Source organism: Oryzias latipes, chromosome 9 (genome assembly GCF_053564925.1).
Source record: "Oryzias latipes strain Hd-rR chromosome 9, Olatipes_Hd-rR_3.1".
Classification (NCBI taxonomy): domain Eukaryota; kingdom Metazoa; phylum Chordata; class Actinopteri; order Beloniformes; family Adrianichthyidae; genus Oryzias; species Oryzias latipes.
Genome location: NC_136245.1, coordinates 14,845,068 through 14,872,817, shown reverse-complemented (window position 1 = coordinate 14,872,817; position 27,750 = coordinate 14,845,068). Strand labels below are relative to the sequence as shown.

General features: G+C 37.8%; 1 protein-coding gene across 1 annotated transcript; it reads right to left on the bottom strand.

The window, feature by feature from the left end:
* Nucleotides 1-516: 516 nt before the first annotated feature.
* LOC101166056 (transmembrane protein 132D) lies at nucleotides 517-26,417 on the bottom strand. Its single transcript, XM_011479424.4, has 9 exons — nucleotides 26,115-26,417; nucleotides 19,289-20,165; nucleotides 13,309-13,446; nucleotides 8,679-8,871; nucleotides 7,040-7,183; nucleotides 3,226-3,431; nucleotides 2,766-3,030; nucleotides 2,386-2,577; nucleotides 517-2,296 (listed from the first exon to the last, which is right to left on the bottom strand). The coding sequence occupies exons 1-9, from the start codon at nucleotides 26,230-26,232 to the stop codon at nucleotides 971-973; spliced, it is 3,459 nt and encodes a 1,152-aa protein (XP_011477726.1). The 5' UTR covers nucleotides 26,233-26,417; the 3' UTR covers nucleotides 517-970.
* Between the last annotated feature and the right edge of the window lie 1,333 nt (nucleotides 26,418-27,750).

Below are 27,750 nucleotides of genomic sequence, written 5' to 3'. Positions count from 1 at the left end.
TATAATCGCCCAGAACCAGAATGCCTCAACCGTAACCGGACGTCCCCCAATATCGCTCCAAATAAACTTGATCTTAACTGGTGACCCTGGCGGTTACTGTTTTTCCATTTTAAGCTTTACTAAACGTATTTTCAGAAATTCTCAACAGTTTAGGGGTTAGGGGAAGCTGAATAGTTTCTACTTTTGGCTGATGTCAGACACTATCTTGTCTGCAACCAGGTACCTCTCTGGAAATCTTCATTTTGAGCTTCAAAGGATCTAAAGCAGCTTTCAGACTGTTAGTAAAAGAGTGTTTTTGTGGTGGAACCCAACACTTATGTGATTATTTAATAGAGAAAAAATCTGGAGTAGCTGACCTGCCTTACAGCTTCTTGCAGCAGCAAAACTAAAACAGACAAATCATTAGGTTTATCTTGGATCACATTGATTTCCATCCTGCGAACCGTACATGTCACCTTTAACTAAATTTGAAAAGTCCTGATGTCCCAGTAAAAAAAAAAATCAAATCACGCAGTCTTGTTTTAAAAAAACAAACAAACACCCATTTTAATTGGTCATCAGTCATCATGTGAGCTAAATTCTGTGTAAATTTGATATTTCTTAGATCAAGTTCTGTCTTTTAACTAATAATTGATTTAAAACTTGTGTTTTTAACATCTTTGGACTTTATAGACACGTTAGCTTCTGAGTGCAAAAATGTAGAGATGGAAATATCCACATGCAGCATTTTACATTTTGTGGCTTGAAGTATTGTGTGATTAAGAATACAACTGGTCAGCAATATGAAAACATCACACAAATTCACTCTCTGACAGGCGATATGTACAATATACAGTACATGTACATGTAAAAGGCTGTAATAGGCAATGAGTTGTGGAGTGGGCATTTTTACAAAATCATATGTTCTTGGCAAAGGCATTGAGGTGATCAAAGCCACATCTACTGTACATGTGAGGTCTGATCTGGTTCATTATAACTGATCCCCAGGCTCTGTGATGGGCACTTGAGGTTCCTCCCAACAGCTCTCTTCCTTCCCAACCCAGTGTATACCATGGCCGTTCTCCTTGGATGAAAGATGGGGCGAATGCTGGCGTTCCAGCGTGGAGAAAGTTGTGAACTGGACTCTCTTTCTTTTGCTGGTGGGCGAATGAAGGGAGTCAGTCTGCATGGGTTTGCTCCTCTGCGAGACCGCACAGCTGAGGGGAGAGTCTGTCATAGAGGCCAGGCAGCTGGGCCTTCGAGAAAGAGTGGCAGTCTTGTCAGGCCCAATGTCTATCACAGTGGTGGTGGTCTGGGAGTCCTGCTGGACAGGGCTGCCAGGCACAGTCATCACCAGCTCGGCGTCTGTGCCGAGCCATACCCAGTCGTGTCTGTGCCCAGTGGGTTCCTGGCCCTGAGAGGGAGGCTTTTTATGCTTGAATTTAACAACATATGAAATACAGTTCACTAGAAACACTAAAATCGCCAGACAAAAAACTCCCAAGAGAGCGTACATGCCGATCTCTAAGTCTGTTAGGGGCCTGTTAGCCAGTGCTTCCTCACCACCGATGTCTACCTCCACGGCTTCTTGTTCTGGTGTCTCCCCCTTGGTAGGAAAGTTGTAGTTTACCAGATTCCCAGGAGCTTTCATGGTGCTCGTGAAGTTAAGAGTATTCAAATCCTCCAGTATCAAATTATCCGAATTATATCCCTTTCTGTTATCTTCCGGGCTTTTCATGAGGGTAAAGTCCACCACACTGGCAGTACTGCCAGTGATTCCTGAATTCCTAGCTTTGCCAACTCCTCCCAGGCTGCCGCTGGTCATCACGGATCTTTCTGTAGACTTCATAGTTGTTGTGATCTTCTGATTGGCACTCTCTTCTTTGTTGGAGATCGAGGTCTGTGCTGGAAGATCTTGCGAGGGCTTTCTTTGCGTCCTCTCACTGTTCACGTCTACCACATCACTGCTATAGTCACTGCTATTGTCTTTGTTGCCAAATGTGCCTCGATCAAGGCTGCGGGTATTGCCAGCTGGCCGTCGGGTGTTCACCTGGAACTTGACCTTCAGGCTGCCATTGCCTACTGCCACAGTACTTTTGCGTTTTGACTTCTGGCAGTCCTCACAGATGGACATCTCCACTCTTACCAGGACTCCTTCACCCTCTCCTTCTGCCACCACGACTGGAGGTTTGCCCTGCACTGAAACCACCCCTTGATCTAAGGACGCTACTGTCACACGGAAGAAGGCCGGATCATAAATGTCAAGGGGTGTCTGGTTGCCATCGCTGAACTGCAGCCAGGCACTGACCAAAGCTTCCTGTGAGGAAAAAAAAACATAATACAAGTTTAAAATAGGATTTAAAACGTTTTTTTCCTCGGATATGTAAAAAATTAAATGAACCTCACCTCTTTGGGATTTTGTAGAACTTCTTGTGTTGTGATTGTAGCCAAGATCGCCCTGTTACTTCCTGAGCTGCGTTGCAAAGTCAGGGAAAGGTCTGTGACCAGTTGTACCCCTAACTCTGTGATGCTAACTTTTTCGTCCACAACACTGACAGTTGTCTTGGCCAAGACAGCGTTGGAGAATGGGGAAAATACCTGTCAGAGATTTGTGAAAGACAACGTAAAGGGGGTATTGATATTGGGTTTTTCAATTAGCTTTAAAGACAAGTATTACACTTTGAATTTAGACATGTATACAAAAGAAAATGACTCTTTCACAACCCAGAGGGTATAAGACAAATAAACATGTAAAGGTTGATATAAACCATTGTTTTATACATTACCTGGATGGTTGTGGTCCCAAAATCTCGGCCTGACAGTATCCGTCCTTCATAAAGTCGTGCAACGCGTGTGTCCTCCACTTTCATGAAGAATCGGACCAACCTTGTTACATCCACCTGCCAGTCAGAGCCGAGGAAGTAGGCTACAGGATCTCTTATGTCTTCTTGCTCTGCCACGAAAAAAGTCAGCACTCGCACAAGTGCATGCTGAAGCTGCAGCATGCAGCCTTTTCCCTTCTGCTGGGCTTCATCGCTGTTCCAGCCAGATCTAAAGTAAAGGCACACAGATGTAACTCTTACCTTTCCATACTTTAAAAACTAAACCATGTTTCTGAATTTGACGCATAGATATTCCCATAAGAGAGAAAAACCCACAAATCCTGTAGGAGATATTGTACTTTTTTCAAACTGAATTATTCCAAAACAAAAAGAAAGAGGGGTATGCTAAACAACTGTATCCCACCTTTTTGAAGTCAGTATGGGCACTCTCCAGCTTTTGATCTGGCTCAGCTCTGAGTCTGACAACTCAATCTGGAGAGGGAGCTGAGGGATCCACACGTTTAGTTCCAGCTGAGCGCTGAGGTAGCTGTAGGTAAAGTTTACCGCCATCTTCACCTTGCCTTTGATTTCCTTGCCATTTACAAAAACATAATCACACCTGTCTGACACCTGAAAGATTGAAAAAAAATCAATTAGAACAAAAATGAAAAAAAAAGTTGTGTCAAAAACATTTAGTTTTAAAGTCAGAGTGAGACGGCTGTCCCTGAAAGAAAATTGTTGTCTCCTAACAAAAAATAATAAAATATTCCCATAAAAGTCACAGTTGTAACAAATAGACCTTTCTTACCACAACAAATGGCCTTGCAGCAGTTATGCACTGCATGTTACCACAGTAATGTCAGATGAATGTAATAAACTACTGTGATGATCACCAGTCCGAAGCATTAGGAAGAGGCAGCATCGCAGTTTTATGGTAATCCAAATATCATGTGGTGCAGTGCTGACATCAGTCCTCTTCCCAAGTGCATTCATTACAGCTTAATTTCAAAAGTGACTTTTGGAAGTTTTTCCACAGCCACTCCAAGATCTCATGAACATTTCAGGCTACATGCCAGGAAGTCTTCTTTGGTTCTGTAAGCAGCCTCTCAGATACGCTGGATACATGACATTGAAATTCAATCACAAGCTGATAGAGATGCATAAACAAGATGTCAGAGGATTTTCCTGTTGATGTACCATATCCATGGATTTTGATCATGTGCCCATATCACTATACACCCCCCTCCCCCCCCTAGCATTGACCCTTGAAAACTGTCTGAGAAAAAAAAAGTAACAAGTTGCAGCAAACAAACTGTTTACTGTCTGTAGCTGTTTTAGATCGGCTGTGTCCTTAGTTTGCAGTATGCAAAAAAAATCCATTGACATGCTTGCCAATATTCCAATCTTAATTAGCTCATACCCAGAATAGGGCACTGCCATGTTGAAAATGGATTTTCTGATTAGCTTAGCTGGAATAAGGTATTATTTGAAATAAAATTTTATGTATTTTATTTGAAATAATATATTTTGTGGAGATTATCTGTATTATAGATGTGCTTAAAAAGAGCGTGGGAGTAAGTCACATGGTTTTTTGATTGATTTTTCTGATGGATTCACACATCTCTTCGTGAGCTAACAGAGTTTTTCAAACAAAACTTAAATAAAAGGGTTCTCTCCAATCTGTGAACTTCTATCAGGATCTCCATGGCGATCCAGACATAAATAGGATGCTGAGATCTCTTGTTTTTGAGTGTGAAATACTTCATTGACATGCATTTTAACTCAAAAATACTCTTAAAATTATACAAAAATTTAAAACAAATATATATACAAAATATGGTATACTCAACAAAATAAATCAGTGAGCAGTAACACATTAATATTTTACAAAAAAATATCCATAAGCACTCAGATGATCTTTAGTTTAGCAGCTAAACCTGTAAATTCTTCAGACGCACATATGGCATTTGTTCTGGATATAAATTAAGACATCAAAGGGTTAAAAGTGATTTTTAAAAAAGATTACACTTTTAGTAAATTATTGTGACTAAATGACACTCACCAGCTAAGTTCACTTTTGTTTTTGAGAACAAAAACATAAGCATTCCATTTTTGATGAGACTCTCAGATATCTACCATTCTTTCTCCATTTGCACAAAAGTAATACTTGCAGGTGAAGCAGGAGCTAAAAACAAATCCTTTTCCAGTGAGTGATCTGTTCGCTAACCCGCATCAAAATCTCATTATGTTTTGAAGAAAATCTCTCCTTCATTTTATTGTTAAAAAAAGGCCTTTGATTGTGACACGATTTGGATTTCAGTGTGTTGAAGTTCGACTTAGACCAGAGTAATAACTGCACTGGTCTAACTTTAATATTTAAAGATTTTAAGACATTTTCTCTTGCAATCCAAACTATTCAAATTAGTTTTTCCTGAGGAAAATATTCAAAATTAATATTTTAATTCTCAAGGAGGGAATCGAGTTCTTGTCACATTAAGTTCAGAATTGATACAAATGTTTTCAATTTATGAAAAACTGAAATGGGATCTGCTTTACCAGCTGAGAACTTCAGCAAAGTGTGCTTTTGCATTTTTTAGTGTTTTATTACTTTAAGCTTTTTAAAAATCCCTCTTCGCCTCAGAGTCTGCCTGTGTGATGTCAGCTCAGTTCTCTAGTCTCAGTAGATCTTTCAACAACTACAACATCAGTAACAGAAGAGATAAAAAAATTCTGAGGTGAGATTTCACATCAAAAAGATTAAACATTATATAAATTAATCTGATAATATTAATTGTTACTCTGACAGAAACCATGATCTTATAACAATAACAACAGGTAAAAAAAGAACATCTTTGATATCATTTCATCATTGTTTTTTTTTCTTTTTGCTAACCAACATCTGCTTCTAATATCCTCAACTGTCAAACCTGTCATGTGGCAGCGGGAAAATTACATTTTCTCATGGCCAAGATGTCTCAATCTCGTTAATCCCACTTTAGATTAACCTAGAGTTTCTATGAGCTTGTGTCCCTATGCTTTTCTATGTTGAATGCTCATTCTGTTAAACAACAAGACCTTTGACCTCTAGGTGTAGAAGCCTGTTTTCCGATTTCATCAGTAAACACAGCTGGCTTCTGTCAGTCAGCCTTTCTCAGTCCTGCAGCAGAAAAGGCATGAGTTTCAGGATCTAAAGACCCTGGGGTCAGTTTTGATGAGCAGATTTGTAATTAAACTGTTCACAGTTTTAAAAGCCTAAGTGCAATAATGTTGGAGTTCATTTCACCGTAAAAGAAAAAACAAAGGCAGATGGGTTTCTGGTAAAACCTTTGACTTAGCAGCTAAACTTTCAAAAATGACTTCAAAGAATTAAATTGGCACAATAAAAATGCATTAAACTGACATAAACAGTGGAAAACAAATGTATTTGTAAAGTTAATACATGAAAGAGTTCTTTATCTTCAAAACCTTTTTAAGACCCACTCCAATTAAAATGGTGTTTTTAGTGTTTTTAACATGTTCTTGTAGGATTTTTCCTCATGATGGAGGACATACATAAAGAAAATTAAGATTAAAATTTCATTCCTGATTATTTTGTATTTAAAAAAAAAACCTTTAAAAAAGTGCTGACGTAGGTGTTACAGTCGCTAAGCACTATGCATCCTTTGTGGCTCTTTTTTGCCATTTATGTCCTGACACAATATTTCAATCATTTTAAGGAAGATGGGCAATAGTGGCAATCGTCTAACACACCCTTCCCATACTGAAGAGTAGCCTTTTTTGCCTTTTAAATTAAGAAAACACATCCATGGTGATTCAGCACACGTGCATTATGTGGCAAAACTATATTTACTGCAAAAACGGAATCTTAAGAGAGTAAAAAAAATCCTTTCAAGAAAAATGTTCTCTTCTTCTAACCCCCTTGGGAAAGCTTCTCAAGAAAGTTTTCCGACAGTAAAATCTTAGTTTGAGAATAAATGCCTTAGTGACTGGAAAGTATTCCTTAAAATAAGAAATAAAAACCCCAGTGACCGTTTTCTTTTGCTTACCGTATTTAAAAGAAATTTGCCAATGGTGCCAAAGGTTCCATGTTTTTGTACTGTTGCATTTTCACACATTTTCCATATTTTTATGTTTTTTTTTCTTTAAACTGAATATCGAGGTCCTAATGGTTTGTTATTTTGATTGAATTGTTTCCCTTTAGCCACACACCATTCTAATTGGAGAATAGAACCTTCTACCTTGAGGACATCTTCATCAGTAGAGCTGCAGTCTGTGTAGTCTGATACATCTGTAACTGCTCCATCTTCTTCCACTGCTACCGTCCTCACAGGCATCACAACCTTTTTTCCCGTCAGCACTGCTGTGTTCACGATCTCTGTGTCCTGCAGGGTCAGACAAAGACAGTCATTCATAAATACAACAAAAATGTATCTAAACTGTCAAACGTTTTTGTTTTTTCATCCTCTTTTTTTCTTTCTTACTTCACTTTGTGACATTATCAAGTTCATGTAAGTAAAGGATAAATATAGGTGGGTTTTTTAAGCTGGCAGACCTAAAGGGATGAAAAGGCTATTTCCCCACTGAGAAGTAGGAAGGAGGACAGAGTAGAGGCAAAGTGAAAGCTGGGTCAACCCACAGAGGAGGTTAGTCTAATTTGGGATTTCTCTGCTCAGGCATGTTCCTTTAAGGGATGCTGTGTCAGTTCAAACAGGGCCAAACAAGCAAGGTTTCTAACCAAGAATGAACTCTACATATATGCAGGGTGGAGCCTTCTGTAAGTGGAGCTGACAGATGTCCTCTCATGCAGAAATGATGATTTGATCAAAAAAATCTGTTTAAACATTTAAGTTAGAGGCAAGTACTAAAGTTTCTCGAACACATTTTGATGTAGGAATCAGATGAGCTAAATGTAAAAATGTGTCATGTCGAAAGTGAATCACTGGAGGAAGAAGAGCACCTCCCATCCTGCTAACATGATTAAAAAGATCTCACTTTTTGTTTACACTGATTTATGTGTGTGTGTGTGCGTGAGTGAGAGCATCATGACTCCTTTTATAGGCTGGAGTCTTTCTCTGTGTGTTTGTAAAGCTCTGGGTTTCCAAATGATCCAGTCAGAATAAGCAAACAGAAATTTGTTATCTATTTGAAGCAGAATTAAATTAAGCTAAAAAAAAATACAAAAGGTTTAATTTATGTGGATTGTCACTTAAACAAAATTTAATTCTTTTGATTGGGCAGAAAGACTGCAGTGAATAAAGCTCCATAGCTTCACAGAACATATTTTTCTCAACAACAATAAAACAGATTTAAATGTTTGGTAACTACACTGACTAAAAATTAAATCTTAATTTGATTCCCTTTTAATTTAAACACGTCGCTTGTTTTATTTTTAATGTGCAATCAAACAAATGCAAAGTTCCTGTCATCATTTCACACTGTAAGGTCAATCAGGTGTCAACTCATTCATTCAGCATTGATATTCAATAAGCTGTAATGCTCGGTGTTTAGTGAGGGGGCGTGGATTATGTCATGGATTAATTATAGAGGTACTGTAGTATCATAAAGAGGCCTGCAGCACCAGAATAGCAGCACATGAAGCAGCTGTTCAGAGCAGAGGATGACCACACATTACACAACAGGAATGTGCAGAGCAACACAAACGACAGGCTTCGGCTTGTTGACAGTTTGCAGCAAAAGGCCATACTTGGCTCAAAATAGAACCCAATTACCAAACAATCCAAAGCAAATATGAAAAACGGGACAAGAATGGATGAGCGCAGAGAGAATTTTGAGATTTTTTTATGCTCTGATCCTTAGCAGTTAATGTTAGTGCTGGATTTGACCAAGATCAGGTGGGACGTTTGATGTTAAACTCACCATTACGAGAGGAGCCAGACCGACAAAGTCTCTCTGAGTTGTGTAGATTCTCATGGCCCCTTCAGTTTTTGCCAGGTTTTTGGGTGCAGACGGCAGCTCCAGCTTCCAAATGATCACCTGACTGTCCAGAAGACTACTCAGTTCCTCGACCTCGAAGTCCATCTGAAGCACCTCAAACAGGCTGCTGTCAAGCCTGGATTGGAAGCAAAGAGATGAATATTCACAAATAGTATGGTATAACCTTTTATGGAATTTTCAAGATACTCTATTTAGAAACTTAAAGTTTAAGATGATAACCTGGTTTGACTCTGTTTCAGTGGCTACGTATATTAAAACAGCTGTTTTTTAGAGCAGAAATTGCTTATTTATTAGTGCAGTGCATGCCTCAAAGGATTTAAGTGGTTATTAAAAATCCATCAATCTGTGATAAATGATCAATTTTGTCTTAATTCCATAAATTCTCTCTGATGAACTGGAAAAAAGACTGATTCACCTACAATATTTCTTCATGAATATTATTAACTATTTTTTTCAGGAGTTGTTATTCGAACCCATCAAAGTGGTTCTAGTTTGACCCAATATTGTCAATCCATTAATCAACAAAATTTCAGAAAACTTTACATTTTATTGTGAAAAATATGTGCTCAGGCTCATATTTAGGAAATAACGATTACACGTTTATAATATTTCATGTGAAATGTTTTGATAATTTTTCTCAAACCTTTTTTCCATTCTCTAGCCTCTCAGAGAGAAATCTGTTTTTTGGGGAGTTAATTAAAATTCCTATATACGTTAAAGTGTCCTATATGCTGATTGTTTTAGAGAAACATTTTTCTTAGTAGCGTACAGGGGTCTGCAACCTTAGACACTTAAAGAGCCATTCGGGTCAAATTCTCACTGACCCCAAAGTCTCACTTCTCCCTTTAGAAAAATAAGGCGCTGCTTCGGATTTATGTAATTGTGACTAATATGATAAAAATAAATAAACTATTGTTTTTTTCCTGCATCAATAGAACAGGCAGAATAAGAAAATGTGTTATTTTCCAAATATGAAATAGTTTATAACTACTGACAAAGGTAGACATGACTTCCTTTCAAAATAAAAGACACCTCACATCACATGGACCATCTCAAATGCAGCAAATGTAGCAGTAGGTAGTGTAAAGTGAATAGTGATTAAAGAAACGCACGTAATTTATTTTACTGTTTGTGGTGCATCTCAGGCAGGAATTTGTAAATCTAATAAACTAAAATAACTCAGAGCAGTACTTTTTGAACCATATGTCACACTTAAAATCCTTGGATTTGTTCAGAAATAGAAAATCTACCCTAGAAATTGACAAGTATGACTTCTGGTTGTGCTTACTAAACTATAATGGATTTTCTGTGTGAAATGTTGCTCAAAAGTCTGTCAAAATGTTTTAGTTTGACTCTTTTAAACTATGAAGCCGAACCCCTTGTTGTATTGTTTCTTGGTATTAGTATTATGGCTGCTATGGTCAGGAGCCTTGCAGAGGGATCCGTAACTTTACTTTTTTTACTTTTCAGTTACTTTTTAAAATTTGGAAACAATTTTTCTTAAACCGGAAAGCCCTGATGGAGGGCTCAAAGAGCCACACTGGGCTCTGGAGCCTCAGGTTCCAGACCCCTAATAATGGGTAATAATTTTCGAATCCCTATATCCAACGTCTCCATTATTTAGTTTGTCTAATCTAAAAGATAGCAAATAAATTAGAATACAACAGAAAGAAAGAAAAATCTAAAACATTACTCTTGAATTCTTTTGCTGCACTTCTTGCTCCTGAGTGTCAAAGTCTATTAAACGAGTGTGGAATCTGTCCTAGAATAGACAATCCTGCGAACTACACTAAAATAGGAGCTGCTCCAACTTTTAACTGCCCCTCAGTGTTGCTAGCAAAAAAAGAACCCTGATTTAATTTTCTGGCATGCCCCATGTTTGTATTCTGGATTTTATTTCTTGGCACGGAACTATAGAAAAGATGAATCGGTGCACCGAAACACAATAAGCATGCACATAACCACATGGACATTATCAGACTCACTGCAATGTGTGTGTATAAATCATTGTCAGGGTTGTGCCGACACTCAGTAAGCCCTTTTTACTGCATGAGCATGACCTGCATACTACTCACTTCTCTGCACAAGATAAACAACAATGTGGAATTGGAAATCATATTTACTAATCCTTTATTAAGTTTTAAGCCAAACAACACAGTAAACAAATGCTTTTTATTAAGGTCAAGACAGAGATTTGTTGTAATTTAATCATTGTAGCATATTGCTCTGAGACCTGAGATTTAAAGATAGTAATCGCATTCTGGTCAAGTATTAAAAGAAGATAGCTTGAACGGTACATCCCCTTAATTCTGCATTAACACAGATATCCATAAGATAATGGCTTCAGTCAGGCTCCTCCCTTCTGTCATACATGTAAGGCTTGCAGGGTTGATATCAACAATATCACAATCCAATGATTTGTCTGAGAGAACGTCAAGTTCCAAGCCAAGCTGCTTCAACAAAGAATAAAACAACATTTTTATGTATTGACAACAAATGTTCTCAAAGCTGGCAAGATAACAAACAGGAAATAAAATCACTTGAGTTTTATCATATGTTGGAGAATAAATACCAAAAAATATGTGACACTGTTCATTACAGGTCAATAAAATTGCTGATTCTAAGGCAAGTATCTTGCATAGAATATCTCACACATTTTTAGTAAACTGACCTTTGCTTCACAAGAAAACCTGTATTATGGTAATCATATAAATACTTAGAAAAGCTACTCAACTTTTGATGAAAGCATTTGTTTTTTAGAAAAATGTTTCGTGCAAATATTCAGCACTGCAAAGAAATGCACAGGTGAATTACAGCTTAAGGTTTTCAGAGGTGAAAGCATTTATTTAGACTTAAACTCAATTTTATGTTTGTTTACCGTCATGATATTCTGGTCATTTTTAATTTGGAAAAAGAGGTCAGATAGGTGACAAAAAGTACATATAACCAACAAAGAATGAATTTGTATTTGATTTGTTTTTTATCCATATACATGTATGAGAAATACAATACATACATAATCTATAATATATTAAATTTAATATACATTTTCAAACATTTTTGGTAAGTGTTCCCAAATCAGTTACAATCCTAAAAGGTTAGCAAAAAAGCTTCATTGTCCATTTCCATTTATTGATCAGTAAGCAAATTGAAGACCTTCATTCGCTTTTAATGCCGTAGTTCCTGCCCTGAAACTTAACTCAATGAAGTTTATACAGATTGTTGTGGTCACCTATTATTCGTAGAACCTGGCTTCTGCTTATGTCTGTAAAATTTAGGTAATTAAATAGATTATTTCTTAGCTTGGAAAAATGCAACACCTCTGAGTTTCACTTTTCTTTTTTTATTTTATTTAGTGGCCTTCACAGTTTGCCCTGTGTTTGCTGACATCATTGGCCTTAGCTGACCTACTTTAGTGTTAATCAGATAATGTTATCTCTTTGGAACACCAAACAAAAATGCGCAGCTTGGTAGACTGAATGATGGTTGCAAGGTTGATGATAGCTGTAAATGTTTTCAGGATGAAAAAGACATGATAAAAGTAAACCCCTAAAAGCATTTTGGTATTTCAAGTATAAAACATGTTGCTAACTAATAGATGGCATGGCTAGCTTGTCAGTCAGGTGTATTAAAGACTGCTGCATTGATTAGGCATTTTGTGGTTAAACAAACTAAACTTTTAACTGTAGTTTCAAAGTTTCTTGTCCTGACAACATTAAATATTAAGAACGGTTGCTGTCCGTGGTGCTGAAGAAGCATAAACAAAAACTGCTTCTAAAAATTATTCTACACAAATTTTAACTTGCTTGAAATATTCTTGATATTAATTATGAATACAAATATAAACAACAAAATCACAAAATGATCCTCACCTTTATATTTATTAATACATAAGAATTAGAAAAGCTGTAAAATGCTCAAAGTTAACAAAGCATTTCTGAGTTTATATTAACATTGACTTGTTGTACGTGAGTGAAAAAACACAACTTGACTCAAGTATTTATATAAAATCTAACTTCTTAAACCCTAATTGAACCCAGACTGTCTTAGGTCAGTGAAGTGAAACAGTTGAACTTGAAAAGACAGTGAGAGGATATTCAAGCCCTGTTTAATGAGATTTAGTCATTCTTAGAAGCATCAAGAGTTTTGTTTGAGCAAACAAAAAATCAGCAGATGCTTTTTAAAAGGTTTTTGCCATGCTATCTTGCATTTCTTGCGTCTCCTGTTACGCATGTTTTACTCCTACCCAGGACTGTATGGGTAGGTATTTCTGGTAAATGTGCAACTGCAGCCAACCAGTGCTTAGGTAGAATAATGGATGTCCTTACAAGACACAGAGATTTTCTGCAGTGAAGGTGGAGTCCTTTAAGTACATATGTCTTTCTCCATTGAGAAAGACATACTTTATTGTACCTCAATACTACTTTAGCAACAACATTTCTTGTTAGATTTTTGGGACAAATATTTTACAGGAATAACACTTTTATAGTCTAGAACTACTTTAGATGACCAGAGCCAAAGTTTGAGCATTGTCAAGAGTTCTTACACTTACTTTTTTCCAGGTATTGGAGCCTTTCTCTTGCAAAGAACTGCAATGGCTCCATCTGCATCCATGTCCAAAGTGATGTCCCACAGCAAAGAGTTACTGGGTGTTGCAGTTCGAAAGGTCACACCTTTCTTCACTAAAGCTCTGTAAAGAAGTACCAAGGTCAAAAACAAAGTACATTCTGCTTTAAAAATATTTATGCACCTCCACTTTGAGATCTATAGTTCCCGGTTTATGCACACATCATTTAAGGTTTTTGTGAAGAAAAGCACAGTTGCAGAAAATATAGTGAAACCTAAACCAGACAATTGAGCAATTTAAAAAAATTAGAAACATTGTCTGTATGCCGTCAGTGGCACTCATCATTATATTCCATTCAATTGGGGTAATAAAGAAAGAAAAAAAAATGTTCATTTGCTCCCGTCCCTGTCCTATAAAATGCTCTAGTGGATTGTATGGGTCTCTAATATGAAAATGGTTTGCTCTGTGCAGGCAAACAGACATTTTCAGCAGGCTTTTCCTTGTATAAGCAGCTTGCAGTGGGTCAAATTTTTAATGAGATACTCCTATGTAACAATTGCAAAAAGCAGAGAAAAGCACACAAGTGAAATTGCAAAATAAATCCAGTTGACTGTTGCAGTGATGGAAATCAATATATATTTTGCTTCTTAAGTTATTTTCACAAAGCTTGTCTAAGTCTCCCTCACTGCAAAACAAACAAGTTGGGTCAGATCATTCCCGCAAGTCTTTACATGTAAATCTTTGGGTTTTCATCTGCATGTAAAGCTGTGCGGTTTATCTCTCAATCTTTAAGATAAGAACAAGTGTTGAGCGCATTATGAGTCTCAGAGGAAATAATCTATGATAAGAACAAGAGCAATTCAAGCACTTGATGTTGACCAGTGGCAGAAGCTAAAGCAGCAGCCCAGATCACCAAAGCAAAATAAAATTCATACCAGTTCCTGATTGAAACAATGGTTGTTTCTGGGTTTAACCAATTCATCTTTAGTTCTCAGAGGAAGTGACCCCTTATTTGTACACATACAGTCCTGTCGCGAAAGACATTATTAGTTATTAACTGGGTAAACAAATGTAGCTGCTTCAAGCTCCCATAGATAAAGAGCTCACTAGTTATAAAAAAATGTAACTGAGTAGGATGAGTGTGCCGTCATTACCATGGAGACTGCCTGTTTCCACCTGCTCTCCGCAGAAGCTCATTCCTTTGATTAACACAAGTTCACTAAGAGCACACACATGAAAAAAAGCACCCGCTGCAATGACTTTGCTTGTTAAAACCCTTTTGGTGTCCAATGCAGAAGGATAGATGCCACATTTATCATCAAAGGACACTTAATAAACTCTTGCAGGTCATTTAGTGAAAGTCTAAGGTTTGACCTTTTACTCTTTACTGACTCAGGTGCAGAGTTAGCTACCCTTTGAAAGCCTCTGACTATGAAGAGCAAATAAAACAGGGAGGGAGTGGATTATTGTTGCCAAGGTGCTCCCTGTAATTTCAGTAATTGAAAGGTGCTTCTATGTGAAAGGCAGTGTCTAACAGAGGAAAGCAGGAAAGGGTGATTGTTATCAGTCAAAGGGTTCTCAGGAGGCAGCAGAGGCAACAACGGAAAAAGCAAAGCACACAGTCTGCTTCAAGTAAGCAAAAACACAGGGCTTAGATGTGAGGGGCTGCAGATTAGCTTGGGCAAATAGCAAAATGAAACCTGCCTGCAATGCCTGTTAAAGGTAACAAAAGGCCCAAAACATTGTCCAATTACAGCTGGCATTTTGATCAAATGTTTTCTAAAGCTATTTGTACGGTGGCTCAGCATCTCACTTAACGCAAATCACATATTGAAGATTGTAACAATAATTACAAAAAGCAAAACAAATAATTTAAAAAACAATGCATGTGGAAATCAAAAAAAATTCCAGAAGCCAAAACACAATTCCAAAAAAGTTGATGTGAAATAAAACTGAAACGCTTTGGAAAAAAAGTAATTTTCAGAAATCAAAATGAAAACTTAAAAAGAAAAATAACACAAGAACAAACTGGAAAAAGAAGGTACTTATGATATTATTGGATGATACCTTTTTCCAAATCTGGTTTCAATGTTTGCATACTTCTAAAAGTTGTATTATTAATATGGAGCAAATCCAGTGTAACGCCAAATAACCTTCAGTTGAAATTAAGGTGAAATGTCATTGTCCAATCAGCGTTGTCCCAAAATACCTATTTTTCTGGTTTTTGTAAAAAAGAAAAACATTTCAGAAAAGAAAAAAAGGATTTCAAGAAATCAAAATAAAGAAACCGGTAGAGGAATTTTATAGAATTTTGGTTTGATTTCTAAAACGCAATGTTTTTTTTTAATTATTTGAATATGAATATGAATGTCCATTGAGTGATTTGCTGATGTGATTTGCATTTCAGGGCCCCCGTACATTTGTCGTTGAATTGATCGAAAAAAGAAAGGCAGGGCCAATTTAGTTTTTACAACCTCCCCTTGCCCCCTTTTCACTTAGCTAAGCTGAGTTAATCGACTGGTGGCATCAGCTGTGGAACCTTGAGGAGAAGCTTCTACACTCATGAAACACAACTTAGCATAAATGTTAACAATTTTCCTCTGTAAGTTCTTCTTAATTAAACATAAAAAACACACTTTCTTTATGAGTTTTACTGAAATTATTTTAACTAGAATAATAATAGCTGTGTGGTTCCCCTGTTCTAAAAAGGAATAACCTACAATAATTCACTATAATTAGTAATGTTAGAGGGGTGACATATCCAGTGTACTAATGAGAAAAATCAAGAGGATTGCTAATCTAGTAATGGCCTCTGAGCAGCATGCCCTGTCATGATTAAACACCTCTGTGGACTGAGCTGAGAAAGTCAAGGTCTAGCTAATAAAAAGTGGCAGTAACAAGAGGGCTTTACTGAAGTCCTTTTTTTTTCTACTTTGAGCTTCTCCCATGTAAAAATGAGAAAAAGAGAATCCCCTACAAAAAGGAGAGGTATTTTTCTTTTGAGTGGCTTGGAGCAGAAACTAGTCTCCATGGTCTTAGTTAGCAGACCTAGAGGTGGCAGTGGGCAGAGGGAAGCACCGGGGCAGAGAAGATGGATGGCTGTGGAAACCTAAGCTGACATCGCATGTGAAAGCAGCTCTCAGGTGCTGCACCTGCTATCCATCCCACTTCTGACCAGGGAAGCCAAGAGTGGCAGTGTTGTCTTAGATTCAGCATACTCACAGTTCCCTCATTTACATTCCTGCTCGCCAAATCGTTTCAGGTTTTTTCTCTTCCAGGAATGATTTTCCAGTTGCCTTCCACAATTCATCCAAGTATCAAAACAGCATACAACTTGCTCAATACACAGAAATTGAGTTTCATCCCAAAAATCTTCTTCATGTCACATGGCAAAATGGTGAAAACGTCCCCAGTGTTGCCATGAGGATGCTTCAAAAGATTTCACATAAGTTCATAATAATTTACTTTGCTGCGGGGCCACGGTACCACCAGTGAACCCCATGCAATCAGAAGCAGATGCATTCATTAATTATGTAGGCAAATGTCCACCGTTTAGCCAGTCTGATGGCCAGCCATCAGCAACGTGCTTATCGTACTTATGGAGCAGTTCAGGGAGTTGACGAGACTTTCATGCCAACGCTCCTGCCAGATGGCTGGCACTACAGCTCTCAGAACGGATGTAAAAGCCCTATTTGGTACACCGATGTATGATTAGATTCCCTGGTTGAAAAGCTTATGGAGACAGTGTCAGATTGATCCAGAAGCTCAATGTCAACTAATGTCAATCTGCTACCTTGGATTAAAACTTTTAAAGAGACAAGCTATTTTCAATTATCTGCAAAGACAAAAAGCAAAAAGCGATATTTCTTTTCTTCTGAGTGATGCCTAAACTTCTCATGCAAAAGAATAATCTGCTGTTATTGCATGAGGTACTTTAAAGCACTTTACGCCCTCAGCCAAACCTCACATGATTGGCAAGTGTAGCTTATCTTTTTCTCAGCCATCTTCAAATGTGTGTGTCTGTAGACTTTGTATACATCACTAAAGGGGGTTTATCATGCTAATGGAAGATTATTAAACTTGGCTTAATGGGACATTCAAGCAGCAACAGAGCCGACAAACAGCTGTTGAGGTCTGCCTGTGGAGCACTTGTTTATGTGAAGATAAGCCTAGGTTAGGGCAGCGATGTGTTGCTGCCCATGCCACTGAACGAAACAATGAGTGAATTGTGCTTACGGCATGCAAAATGGAAATTCAGAGTTTAGTCATCAAGTTTATTAAGCGACTCCAAGATTCGCCAATCGTCCAAACAAGCATAGGAGCTGCTTTGAGCAGAGGACAGACGTGCATGAAATATGGATTAAGGGTTGCTGAGAGGAAGAATGTAAAGAAGAGAGGAAGAGGATGCGAGAGTTGGTAATGCAGCTCTTAATTCTTGTTCTTTTGGGTGCCTAAGTGAAGGAGTTAGAGCAGCAATGATAACAACTGACAGGATGAGGAGGGGAAATAACGTTTGTGTTGTGGGCATTAATTCCTCTTTTAAATTAAAGTGACAGCGAGAAAAGCAAACCAGAGTATTAATACATATGCATGGCTTTGCCTTTTTAATATACAAATGTGCAGCTACTGGTCTAAGTCCAGTGATTCCCATGTCAACTTATTGAACTTCGGCTACTAAGACAAGACTTCATTTTAGTTTTTTTTTTAAAGAACTGCTGAAAGCTGAGAGGAGGAAAAGTGAACATAGCTTTCCTCTCAGTCAATATTTGCCTCTCCAAGTTTTCACAATTGGACTGAAAAATAGAGTTAATAATCCTTGACTGTCTCCTCACCTGTTCACCTCCACTGAAGCATGTTTGAGCAAACCAAAGTGGAAGTCACTCGAAATGGATTCATTTTTCGAGAACTATTGATTGGTTGTTGCAGCACTTTTAAATCTATGAGGACAGATGCCAAAGAGCCAGCTCACTTTTATTGTTATTATTTTTTAGGGTCTTTATGTAGTTTCTTGTCTATACAGTTTTAAACTGGGACACCTTTATGGCCGTGGCTCAAAAAACAGATTTATGACATGCACAAACAAACCAAATTATTTTCTGAGACTGCTTAGATAAAAAGCATTTCAGGCCTCCTGACAGATCATTACTCAGCAGTAAAACAGATAGTGTCTGAAATAATAAGGGGGGTGGGGGTAGTCATATTTTTAATTAGGTTTGTGCAAATCTTGGCTTGTCTGTTCTGACAGGTAACCTGGACAAGTTTTGCTTTGCTGTTTGATCTCTGCACAGTGATGATGACAAGACTGCAGATGACCATTAGAAGCACTGATAAAAGAAGGAGAACAAGGTGGAATAGATTACATCATTTCCAGTTTTACAGGTGTAGATAGTTGATGATTCTTATACTTTTGGATGATTTAGCCTACAGACAACCTCTTTAAAATATTGGGTTTGCTTCTCTAAGAATTACAGCGAAATCCAGGAAAATAAACTTGCAGATAGTAAGATAAACCCTGTGATTTCTAGTCAAATAGGAATGTCCTGCATTGCAGAGTGAGAACATAAGCCTGTAAGTGATGTGGTTTTCACCCAGCTCACAGATAAGGCACAGCGAGTATACCCTTTAAGAGTAACAAGTCACGCGTGACTTGATTTGATCCATGTCAATCTTGATGACTACTGCAGCTGAAACAGCCCTTAATGTCATCAGGATGCGCTCAAGCAAATAATCTACCACATTGCTCAGAAAAACCACTATGATATTTTCAGAGAAATGCCATAATCCATGCTTTATCTGACTGCCCTTAATATGGCCCTATTTTTGGTGCAACAGGATTTGTGCAAGATGACGAGAAGATGAATAAAACAGTGTGAATCTGAGTTTTTTGCTAATGAGTAAGACGATGCTCGGATGGCACCTTTTTTCTCAAGGCATCTGAAAACTGTAAAGCAAAATCGGATCTTACCTGAGAGTGAAGTTGGTCAGCTGAGCCGAGCTGGCCATGAGGATGTAGAATGTGGCAATGTCCGTCTTTTTCAAAGGTTTGGAGGATGTCCTAATGACAATGGCATTGCCGAGCTTTAGCCGAGAAAGGGTTGCCATGCCCTTAGGTACTTGTAGAAGACGTACGCTTCCAATCCTCTGCATAGGAGTCACAGGAGTAAACTCTGTTTGCTGCAGTGGGCCCCCCCATCGACTTCCATCCTCAGAATTGCACCTCCTGTTTACTTTAGGCCGAGCCTGATAGTACAGTTCAACAGGGTTCCCTGCAGTTGGATCCTGCCTCTCCCTGCTGGTGCCCTCCAACCCTGGAGCAAACCAGCCAGGCGCAGGGGCCAGTTCAGCCATGCAAGTCCCCCTCTCGCCTCCAAGGGCACAGGAACCCCTCACCTCTTGGGTCTGCCAGAAAGCATATACTGTCACACATGGTAGCTCATCCCCGGCTTCTTCTCCCTTGACCCAGTCCCTTCCAGCAACATAGAAGAGGATCCGCACTTTGGGCTTGGAGGAAAAAACCCGAGGCGTCAACACAAAGGCCTGGATTTTCCAGTTAAATGTAAAGACATCTGGGGCGTTGAAGAGCTGCACGGATTGGACCAAATCCAGAGGCACGAGGCGCTCTGTGGACATGGTGCCATAGGTGGCATTGACAGCTGGCTGGCGGCTTGCTCTTAAAATAACAAAGGGCTGAGTGTGACTCTGCATGCTGGAGTTCCTCATTAAGTCCTGCCCTGCCTCCTTAAGGATGAGGTAGTCTGCATCCCACACCTCGTAGCTGACGGGCAGATGGACAGGGAAAGGCACTGGACTTCTACTGTTAGTCACTTCCTTACTTGACAAATCTGTAAGACAAGAACATAAAATCTCAGTGAACATGTTTATATGGAGCTATAGGACCATCTCATTTTTAAGCTTTGTTTTTTCAACAGAAACAATATTTAATTTGTATTTTTAGATAACGAAAAAAAAGAAATACCATATCAATGAGGCCAACCAAGGCCAACTGATCAGCTGAGTGGGACATTAAAGAATTAAAAGGGCTTCTGAGCTTAATCTTATGCCTTAAGCTTTGCCCTCAACATAGTCTGACAGAAGATATGAACTTACAAAACATCGTGTATCCAATTTGGATTGTCAATATCATAATGGAACTCCCAATGGGCACCTTGTGACGGCATGGTATTAAAGCTATTGAACAGAGGCTGAACAGCTGTTTTTTTGTTTCCTGACAAACGTGCATGAACAAGCCGTTGACCTCTCAGTTAATCAAAACATTTGATCCTGTGAAAAAAGAAAACACACGTAAATCTGTACAAGAAAAAGATAAGCATCCCAATTCATTTAGAGTTTGTCACTGGAACTTCTTAGTGGCTCAGAAAGGACCCCTTTTTTGTTTTTCAGGAGAATAATTGGAGGAGTTAGTCATGCTAGTAAAAAACAAAAACAATTTCCCAAGAAAACACTATTTTGAAAGGGAATTTAAGGAGCTTGAAGGCTTAGAAGAATGAAAAAAAAAAAAATTAAAATATTTAAGTTCATAGATGTATTGAAAAGTTTAAAGTTAAAAATGTTGGTATATATGTGTGTGTGTATATATATCTATATATATATCTATATATCTATATAGATATATATATCTATATATATATATATATATATATATATATATATATATATATATATATCTATATATATATATAGATATATATATATCTATATCTATATCTATATCTATATATATATAGATAGATATAGATATAGATATAGATATATATAGATATAGATATATATATATATATATATATATATAGATATATATCTATATATATATAGAGAGAGAGATATATAGATATATATATAATTACATATATAGATATATATATAGATATATATATAGATATATATAGATATATATAGATATATATAAGAAAGTAAGAAAGTAAATGCCCATCTTTAACAAAGACAGGGCTAACCAAGCTCAGCACATTTCTCTATTACTCTACATGAGCACATTTGACTTCAACTCCTCATCAGGCTAATCTGCACAGGTCCAATCATGGCGAACTTAAGTCTCAGCAGGGTAACAGGAGATGAGCTGGATGGAGAAAAATGGAAAATCTTTCACAGTAGAAAGACAGTTTGAGCATGGAATAAAGCCGATGTTTGAAGTTAAGGTCCCAGTAGTTGTCACACACCTGGGAAAATAAAATATTCTCTCTGCATTTGACCCATCCCCTGGGAGTGAGATGCAGACCCAGCTGTGCACAGAAACTGTTTGTTGCTTTAACCCTCCACTACAACCACTAATGCTGCGTGTGGAACAGGTAGTCTTTGGTAAGATTTGAACTCACATCCTTCTCATCTCAGGACAGACACACTACCATAAGAACACGTAGTTTCTTCTGTAATTATGAGTTATGGTTTAGCCCAGTAAAAGGAAAGATACTTGGAGCAATATTAAAGTAGTGGGCTTTATGAACATAGTGTAGATCCTCTGGCTCAAGCCTTAAACGTGTACATTTTCTACATCTCAATATTTATGAGGGGCCTTTTTCTCAAATTTTCATCAGGCCGATTTAGTCTATTTTAGCGCAAGATAGAAAACAGACATTTTTTTCGTTGTTCCAAAAGTGAGGCTTTCAGGTGTTTTATGTTGAGCAGTTCAGAGAATTCAGGGATTTAAAGGTGACTTTTAAGTACTACTCATATAAGCATTTTCATTTAAGCAAACCAACTAAATAAATACTCACGTATGTGCCCCCAGAGGTTAATGGTAAGTGTGTGGCTTAATGGAAAGGTCATCCGGACATTATGTGTGCACATCTAAATCCCATGTAGAGTTATGAAGATTACTACAGCTGGCTTGACTCTATTTTGACAAGAAGGGAGGCAATTGTTCTGCCCTGAGAATATGTGACACAACACACCACTCTGGTTCCTTTGAATAGCTAAACAAAGAATAAGAAGGCTGCTCCAAGTGTGTCGATGCATTCTGAAAATAGCAGCATTAAAAAGTTTATCACTGAATACTTCACCTAGTTAGATACATTTGAAGCTTTTTGTCTGTCAAAATCATTTAATGCATCTTCTCATGACTCATGGCGCTTGATGAGCCTCCCCATCATGTCGTCTTCTGCTTTTCAACCTCACTCATCTATCCTGGAAAAAAAGCCTTGAAGATGGGCTGACAGTTCACAAAGCAATGAGTGTGCCGTGCATGTCACAATCATGTCAGCCTGCAGCCCTCAGACGTAGCTTTTTTCCCCCCTCCTTCCCCACATAGTCAAGAGCGTCAGTCATGTTCGCTGAGTGGGCGACAGGCTGCACAACAGAGAGGATGGAGATAGAGTCTGGATTGCTGTTGCTTAACCCACCAGCCTCCACGTCGACAGATGTGCTGATTAATGCCAGAACTGGCAACGACTCTGTTTGGAGTAAATATAAACTGGATCTCTGTGTCCAAACAACAGACAACATTAACACAGTAAAAAAAAAAAAAAAAAAAAAAAAAATTTAAGTGCCTGCATGATCATACCTTCACTCCTGGAGCTGCAAAATACAAGAGAACGCTTTTCATTTCTCGTGTTAATCAAGGGCCACATTTGAATGTGTTTGGTATGTCACTTTGTAGGCATTTCTGTGAATGGCAGGTAAGGAGGAAACCCCCTTCTGCTCAGCTGATGTTTTATATATTTTAACAAGTAACTCATGTCAGCAGAACTTCTGTCTGGATGAATGCCGTGCCCCCCTCCCTTCACACACCCCTGCTGAAATACATGAAGGCAAATCCACTTCACCAAGTGCTCCAGATGTTCCAGCCTCTGAAAATCTGTCAGTCTGAGATCTTCAGCATCTCTTTCTCCTCGGTCAAGTCAGAAAGCATCAGTGTTTCTGTGCTCTGGTCACCTCAAAAGAGCTCCCATCCAGCATTGTTCCGCTGTGGGAAGAGCATGTGTTGGGTTCTGCAGCACTGATGACAGTTAGGTGCTGTGTCACAGAAAATATCGAGGATTCACTGGGTCCCAAAATGTTTTTGTAGATCAAGTTTTTGTCTCTTCTTTTTATGTAACTTCAAATCCCCCAATAAATTAGATTTTGGGATGTTTTTTTTTTCTTAGGCAAAATCCCACAATAATAATAATAATAATAATACATTTTAAACACTTAAATGTTTTGATCAAGTTGCTCTTTCTTTGATTAGAAAATTCACACATCACCAGTTTTATTAGAAACACTTTTATCTATTGTCAAAACCTTTTGGGGAGCCCGGCTCATTGGCACAATCAGCATGTTGGTCTTTTTCCTCAATTTCAATAAATCTTTTTAGCTTTCTTCCATTAAAGTCAAACAGCATAAACATCCTCTGTGAATTGTAATGTACACTAATGGCTTTTACCATATGTGCAACACTGTTTCACATTTCCCAGCAGCAGCACACAAAGCAATGGGAGCCGGAATTTTAATTAGGAACTGAGAGATTAAATGATCTAACTGTGTCTCAAAGTTTGTCTTACACAGAAGTTGGGCCCACTCAACAACGTGCTTTTATTACCACTCTGGAACAAGTGCAGACAACAATGTCTACATTTGTAAAGCAAAAGTGTATGTGTGTGGTTGATTGCTATAATTCACATTTACACTTTTTTTTAGCTTTTCTTGGAATGCAGAGTTTGTTTGGCATCTGCTGATGGACGTAACTGAACCACAGAGTGTGAACACACCTGGGAGAGTGTTTTTAGCTTGATGTGTCTTTAATCTTTTACCAACTAACCTTTCCTGTCCGTTTACATTTAAAAGAGCCCTGATTCTCTTTTAAACATAATAAATCATTACCTTTTTGTAACCTTGCCTGCAATAAGGCTCCTAGGTTTGAGGATTTTATATCAGTAATGTTCACAAAACACTTGCGAGTCCACATAGGAGATAAATAGCAACATTATTTAACATAATAAAGGACAGTCAAGGCTGTTAGTGCACTCATTGGTTTAGTGAAATCTTTATAATAAATTCACGCTTGGTGTGATAACACTTGGGTCAGAACAGGAGGTGCAAACATAAAGTCGAAAAGTGTTAACAAAAGTAATCTGGTCATAGGATTGATTTAATAGTTAAATAGTATGGTGGCCCTTAAGTGCAAATCACACCAACAAATCCTAACACAAAACATATTAAAGATCAACAACAATTAAAAAAGTAATCAATAAAAAATAAAATGTTGTGTATCTAAACAAAAATGCAAAATTCAATTAGAAAATAAGAACATTACTCAATAAAAACTTGAATGAAATGTTTCTACACCTAATCTTTATTAGATGGTTTTATATGTATCCGTTTCAGCACAGTTCTCTATAGTTAAAGTAAATTATTTTAAGGGTCTTGAGGTAACTGTTCGGCTGCATACTCTACTTTTAGCCAGTCGTTAGCTGTTAGGCAGATGTCCTTATAATAGATTTAAAACACGATCTATAAAGTTTATAGCTCTAAAGATGACAGAAATGTTCCCAGGCTCCAAGCTGAGGCTCAAAACCTCAACCCTCCACCCCTGTGCTAAAAAGATGATTCTCCAATAAGACTGCACTCCTTAGTCTTATAGTGTGGCTCAGTCCATATACTTTGTCTTTTCTTTGGCCAAACAGCTTTTGTTAAGAATTGTCTTTGTAAGGTGTGTTGCTGTTTTCTTGTATTCTTAAAAACCCTTTAATATAAACCATGTTTCCAATAGTTTTTTAGTTGGGCTGTATTTTTTTTTTTTAATTTAATATGCTGATTGATGCCTGTAGAATCTGAAATGCAATCCCTTGATGTTTGCCAGTTTTTCTGAGCTTTAAGTGGGGTCTTTTGCTGAGAGTTCCCCTTTGAGTGAACTGCCAGCTGTATGAAGGTTTTCCACTTTTTGTTATTGAACTGAGGTTTGATTTACTTGCTTTTTTAAAGACATGGCATTAAATAAGTTCATTGATTTTTATGAAAGTTGAAAAAAAAATCTGACCTCTTACTCAACAGCAGGCTCAACAATAAACTGTCAAATCGACAAAACTGATCTTTTTATATGTGTGGGATGATGCACTGTTCATATCATGCACAGCTCTGAGATGCTGGGGAGTGTAAGAAATGAAAACACAAGATGTAGAGAAATGACAGAGAGATTGAGGAAGGCTTAAGCTGATGCTCTGAATAGATTTCCAAAGAAACTCTTAAAGCTGCTTTAAAAATCAACGTTATCACATTTTTTTTCAATATTCGTCATCTTAGTGAAATCAGCCTACATTTGTTTTCTAGAAATTGCCATCTAAAAATGTTTGAAGGCTTTGCAGTCAATTCCTGTGGGATGTTCTTCTCCCTATATTCTACTCTCGTTGTTAAGTTGAGAACATGGGAATATGAGTGATCTGCTTTTCTTTGTTTGCTTTGTGGAATGAAATTTTTTGATTTGCCCTTTTTTCTAGCAGACACAAAGAGGCAGAAGAACTGAGAATCACAGGATGGTTGAAGTTTAAATGGAAAATGTCAAATGCTCTGCGTTGTTGTTGCGCACAAAATTATGACACCATTCTGCCATTAACCGTTGAGCAACATTGAAGAGCAAATCACAACATCATTAATTTTAAATTGGACCTTTAGAGATGGTTGTAAATAGTTTAACCCGCTGCCTTACTGTATTTTTTGTTTTTACAAAAAACGACGGTAAGACAGGGTCAGTTTCCGAAGTTCTTCTTCTTCCCATTTCTGAGACACTTTTATCTAATAAAACTGCAACAAACCGTCATTTAGTCTGTTTCCAGGTCGCTTACCTTGCGTGTTTACAGTTGTAATAGTCGCAAAGACTATTTGTAGGATCATCCAGCTCTGCCGGTAAAAGCTCATTTTGGCACGCTGCGCAGCACGCTCTTCCATGTAAGCTCCACACATGAACGCTGGTTCTGTTTTCAGGAAAGTATGAACGTTTCATTCATCCCCACAGTTCGCGCCCTTAACATAGTCACACCTGTGGGAGCGAAAGTGTAGTCCGTGCTTCAGGTAGCATTGATCTCCAGCAGCTGTGCGTAAAAGTTATGCGTAACGGTCCCGTCGCTGTCCCCCCCCCCCCACCCTAAAGTCTTCGATTCGGTGACGTAAATTGAAATTTGTTTTTTAAGACTAAAAACTGTTTGTGCTGCTCGGTTTCGTCGAGATTGTATCGACTCCGTCACCGTGCCTGGGACTCTGCGGTGTTTAATGGCTGTTTGCAGATCACTGACTGTCTTGTGCGCAATCCTCAGGGTACTAAACTCATCATCTGTCACTGCTCATCCGCTCAGGAAGGCACGTCCATTACGCTGGTGTTGGGATTAACCATGCGCGAGGTTTATCAAACGTTAGGAGAAATGATCAAACCTTACATTGGCTGTTGAGCGGCTGCTGATTTTTAATCCATTCTGCTTCTTTTTTTTTTTTTTTTGCTTGTTAATAGAAAAGAAGTGAGTAAACGGTGAAAGATTTATGACTGGTTAATGTTTTCAATCAAAAATGCATGCATCAATGTACATACTTCTATACTTACACTACTAAAGATACATTTTTCTTCTCATGAAAAAACTGCGCCAGTTTAATTCCTTTCTTTTTGATATTTTCTCCACCTTTTTTTGAATCTCATTTAGTACAGTCAAGCCTGTTGATTGAATTTTTTAAAGGCAAACATAAAAGGTCTTAAAAATTGAACAGAAATATAGTTTTCCGAAAAATTCATTCAAATAAATCTAAAGTAAAACCTGCTTTTTCACTTTTTCGCTTAAAATAATGCCTTGTTTGATACTCAACCATCCTTACAGCTCTTTAAGAACATAGAGCCCCTTTTTTTTTTTTACATCCAATCTGTGACCAAATGTGTTTAGCTCTAATTTGATACAACAGCTAGAGCCCTTCTGGTCACTGGTATGGCCAAAGCATCAGGTGGATTGTTAGTGCCCTCTGATGGTAAAGAGAAGTTCACACGTCATAAAGCAAAGGTGACTAACTAATGTGGCTTGCTGCTCGATTGCATCAGAATTGGTTGGGAATTTTATGCATTTTGGCTCATTTTGATGAAGTTGATGAGGGGAACAGCAGGATTAAATTCAGGAGCAACATGAACGACGATGTGTCAGACTACAGTGACATGCATCTTTTAGGATTGGGGAGCATATTATCAGCAGGAGGAAAGACTGTGACTGTCACACACAGTTCAAAAGCAAGAGGCATGTAATAATAATAACATCTCAGTGGAAGACCTTGACTCATTTTCCTCCAACAAAAGTTACGTTTTTAAACTCTTCTTGGTGCATCTTGAGCTGAGCTGAGGCAAATTAAATCAAATTAAATAAATAATAATTTATCAAATAATAAAGAGGATAAACTAACATGTCAACACTCAGGGCTTGTAACCAAAACTCACAGTATCTGGAGAGTGGA

Bases quoted from the DNA above. Each gene is read 5' to 3' on its own strand.
- LOC101166056 (XM_011479424.4), bottom strand. From the start codon at position 26,232: ATGTGTGGAGCTTACATGGAAGAGCGTGCTGCGCAGCGTGCCAAAATG. The intron at 8,872-13,308 runs GTAAGTGTAAGA...CTTCCAATCCAG, and splicing joins GCTCCAATACCTGGAAAAAA to GCTTGACAGCAGCCTGTTTG. The intron at 2,297-2,385 runs GTGAGGTTCATT...TTTTCCTCACAG, and splicing joins TTCTACAAAATCCCAAAGAG to GAAGCTTTGGTCAGTGCCTG.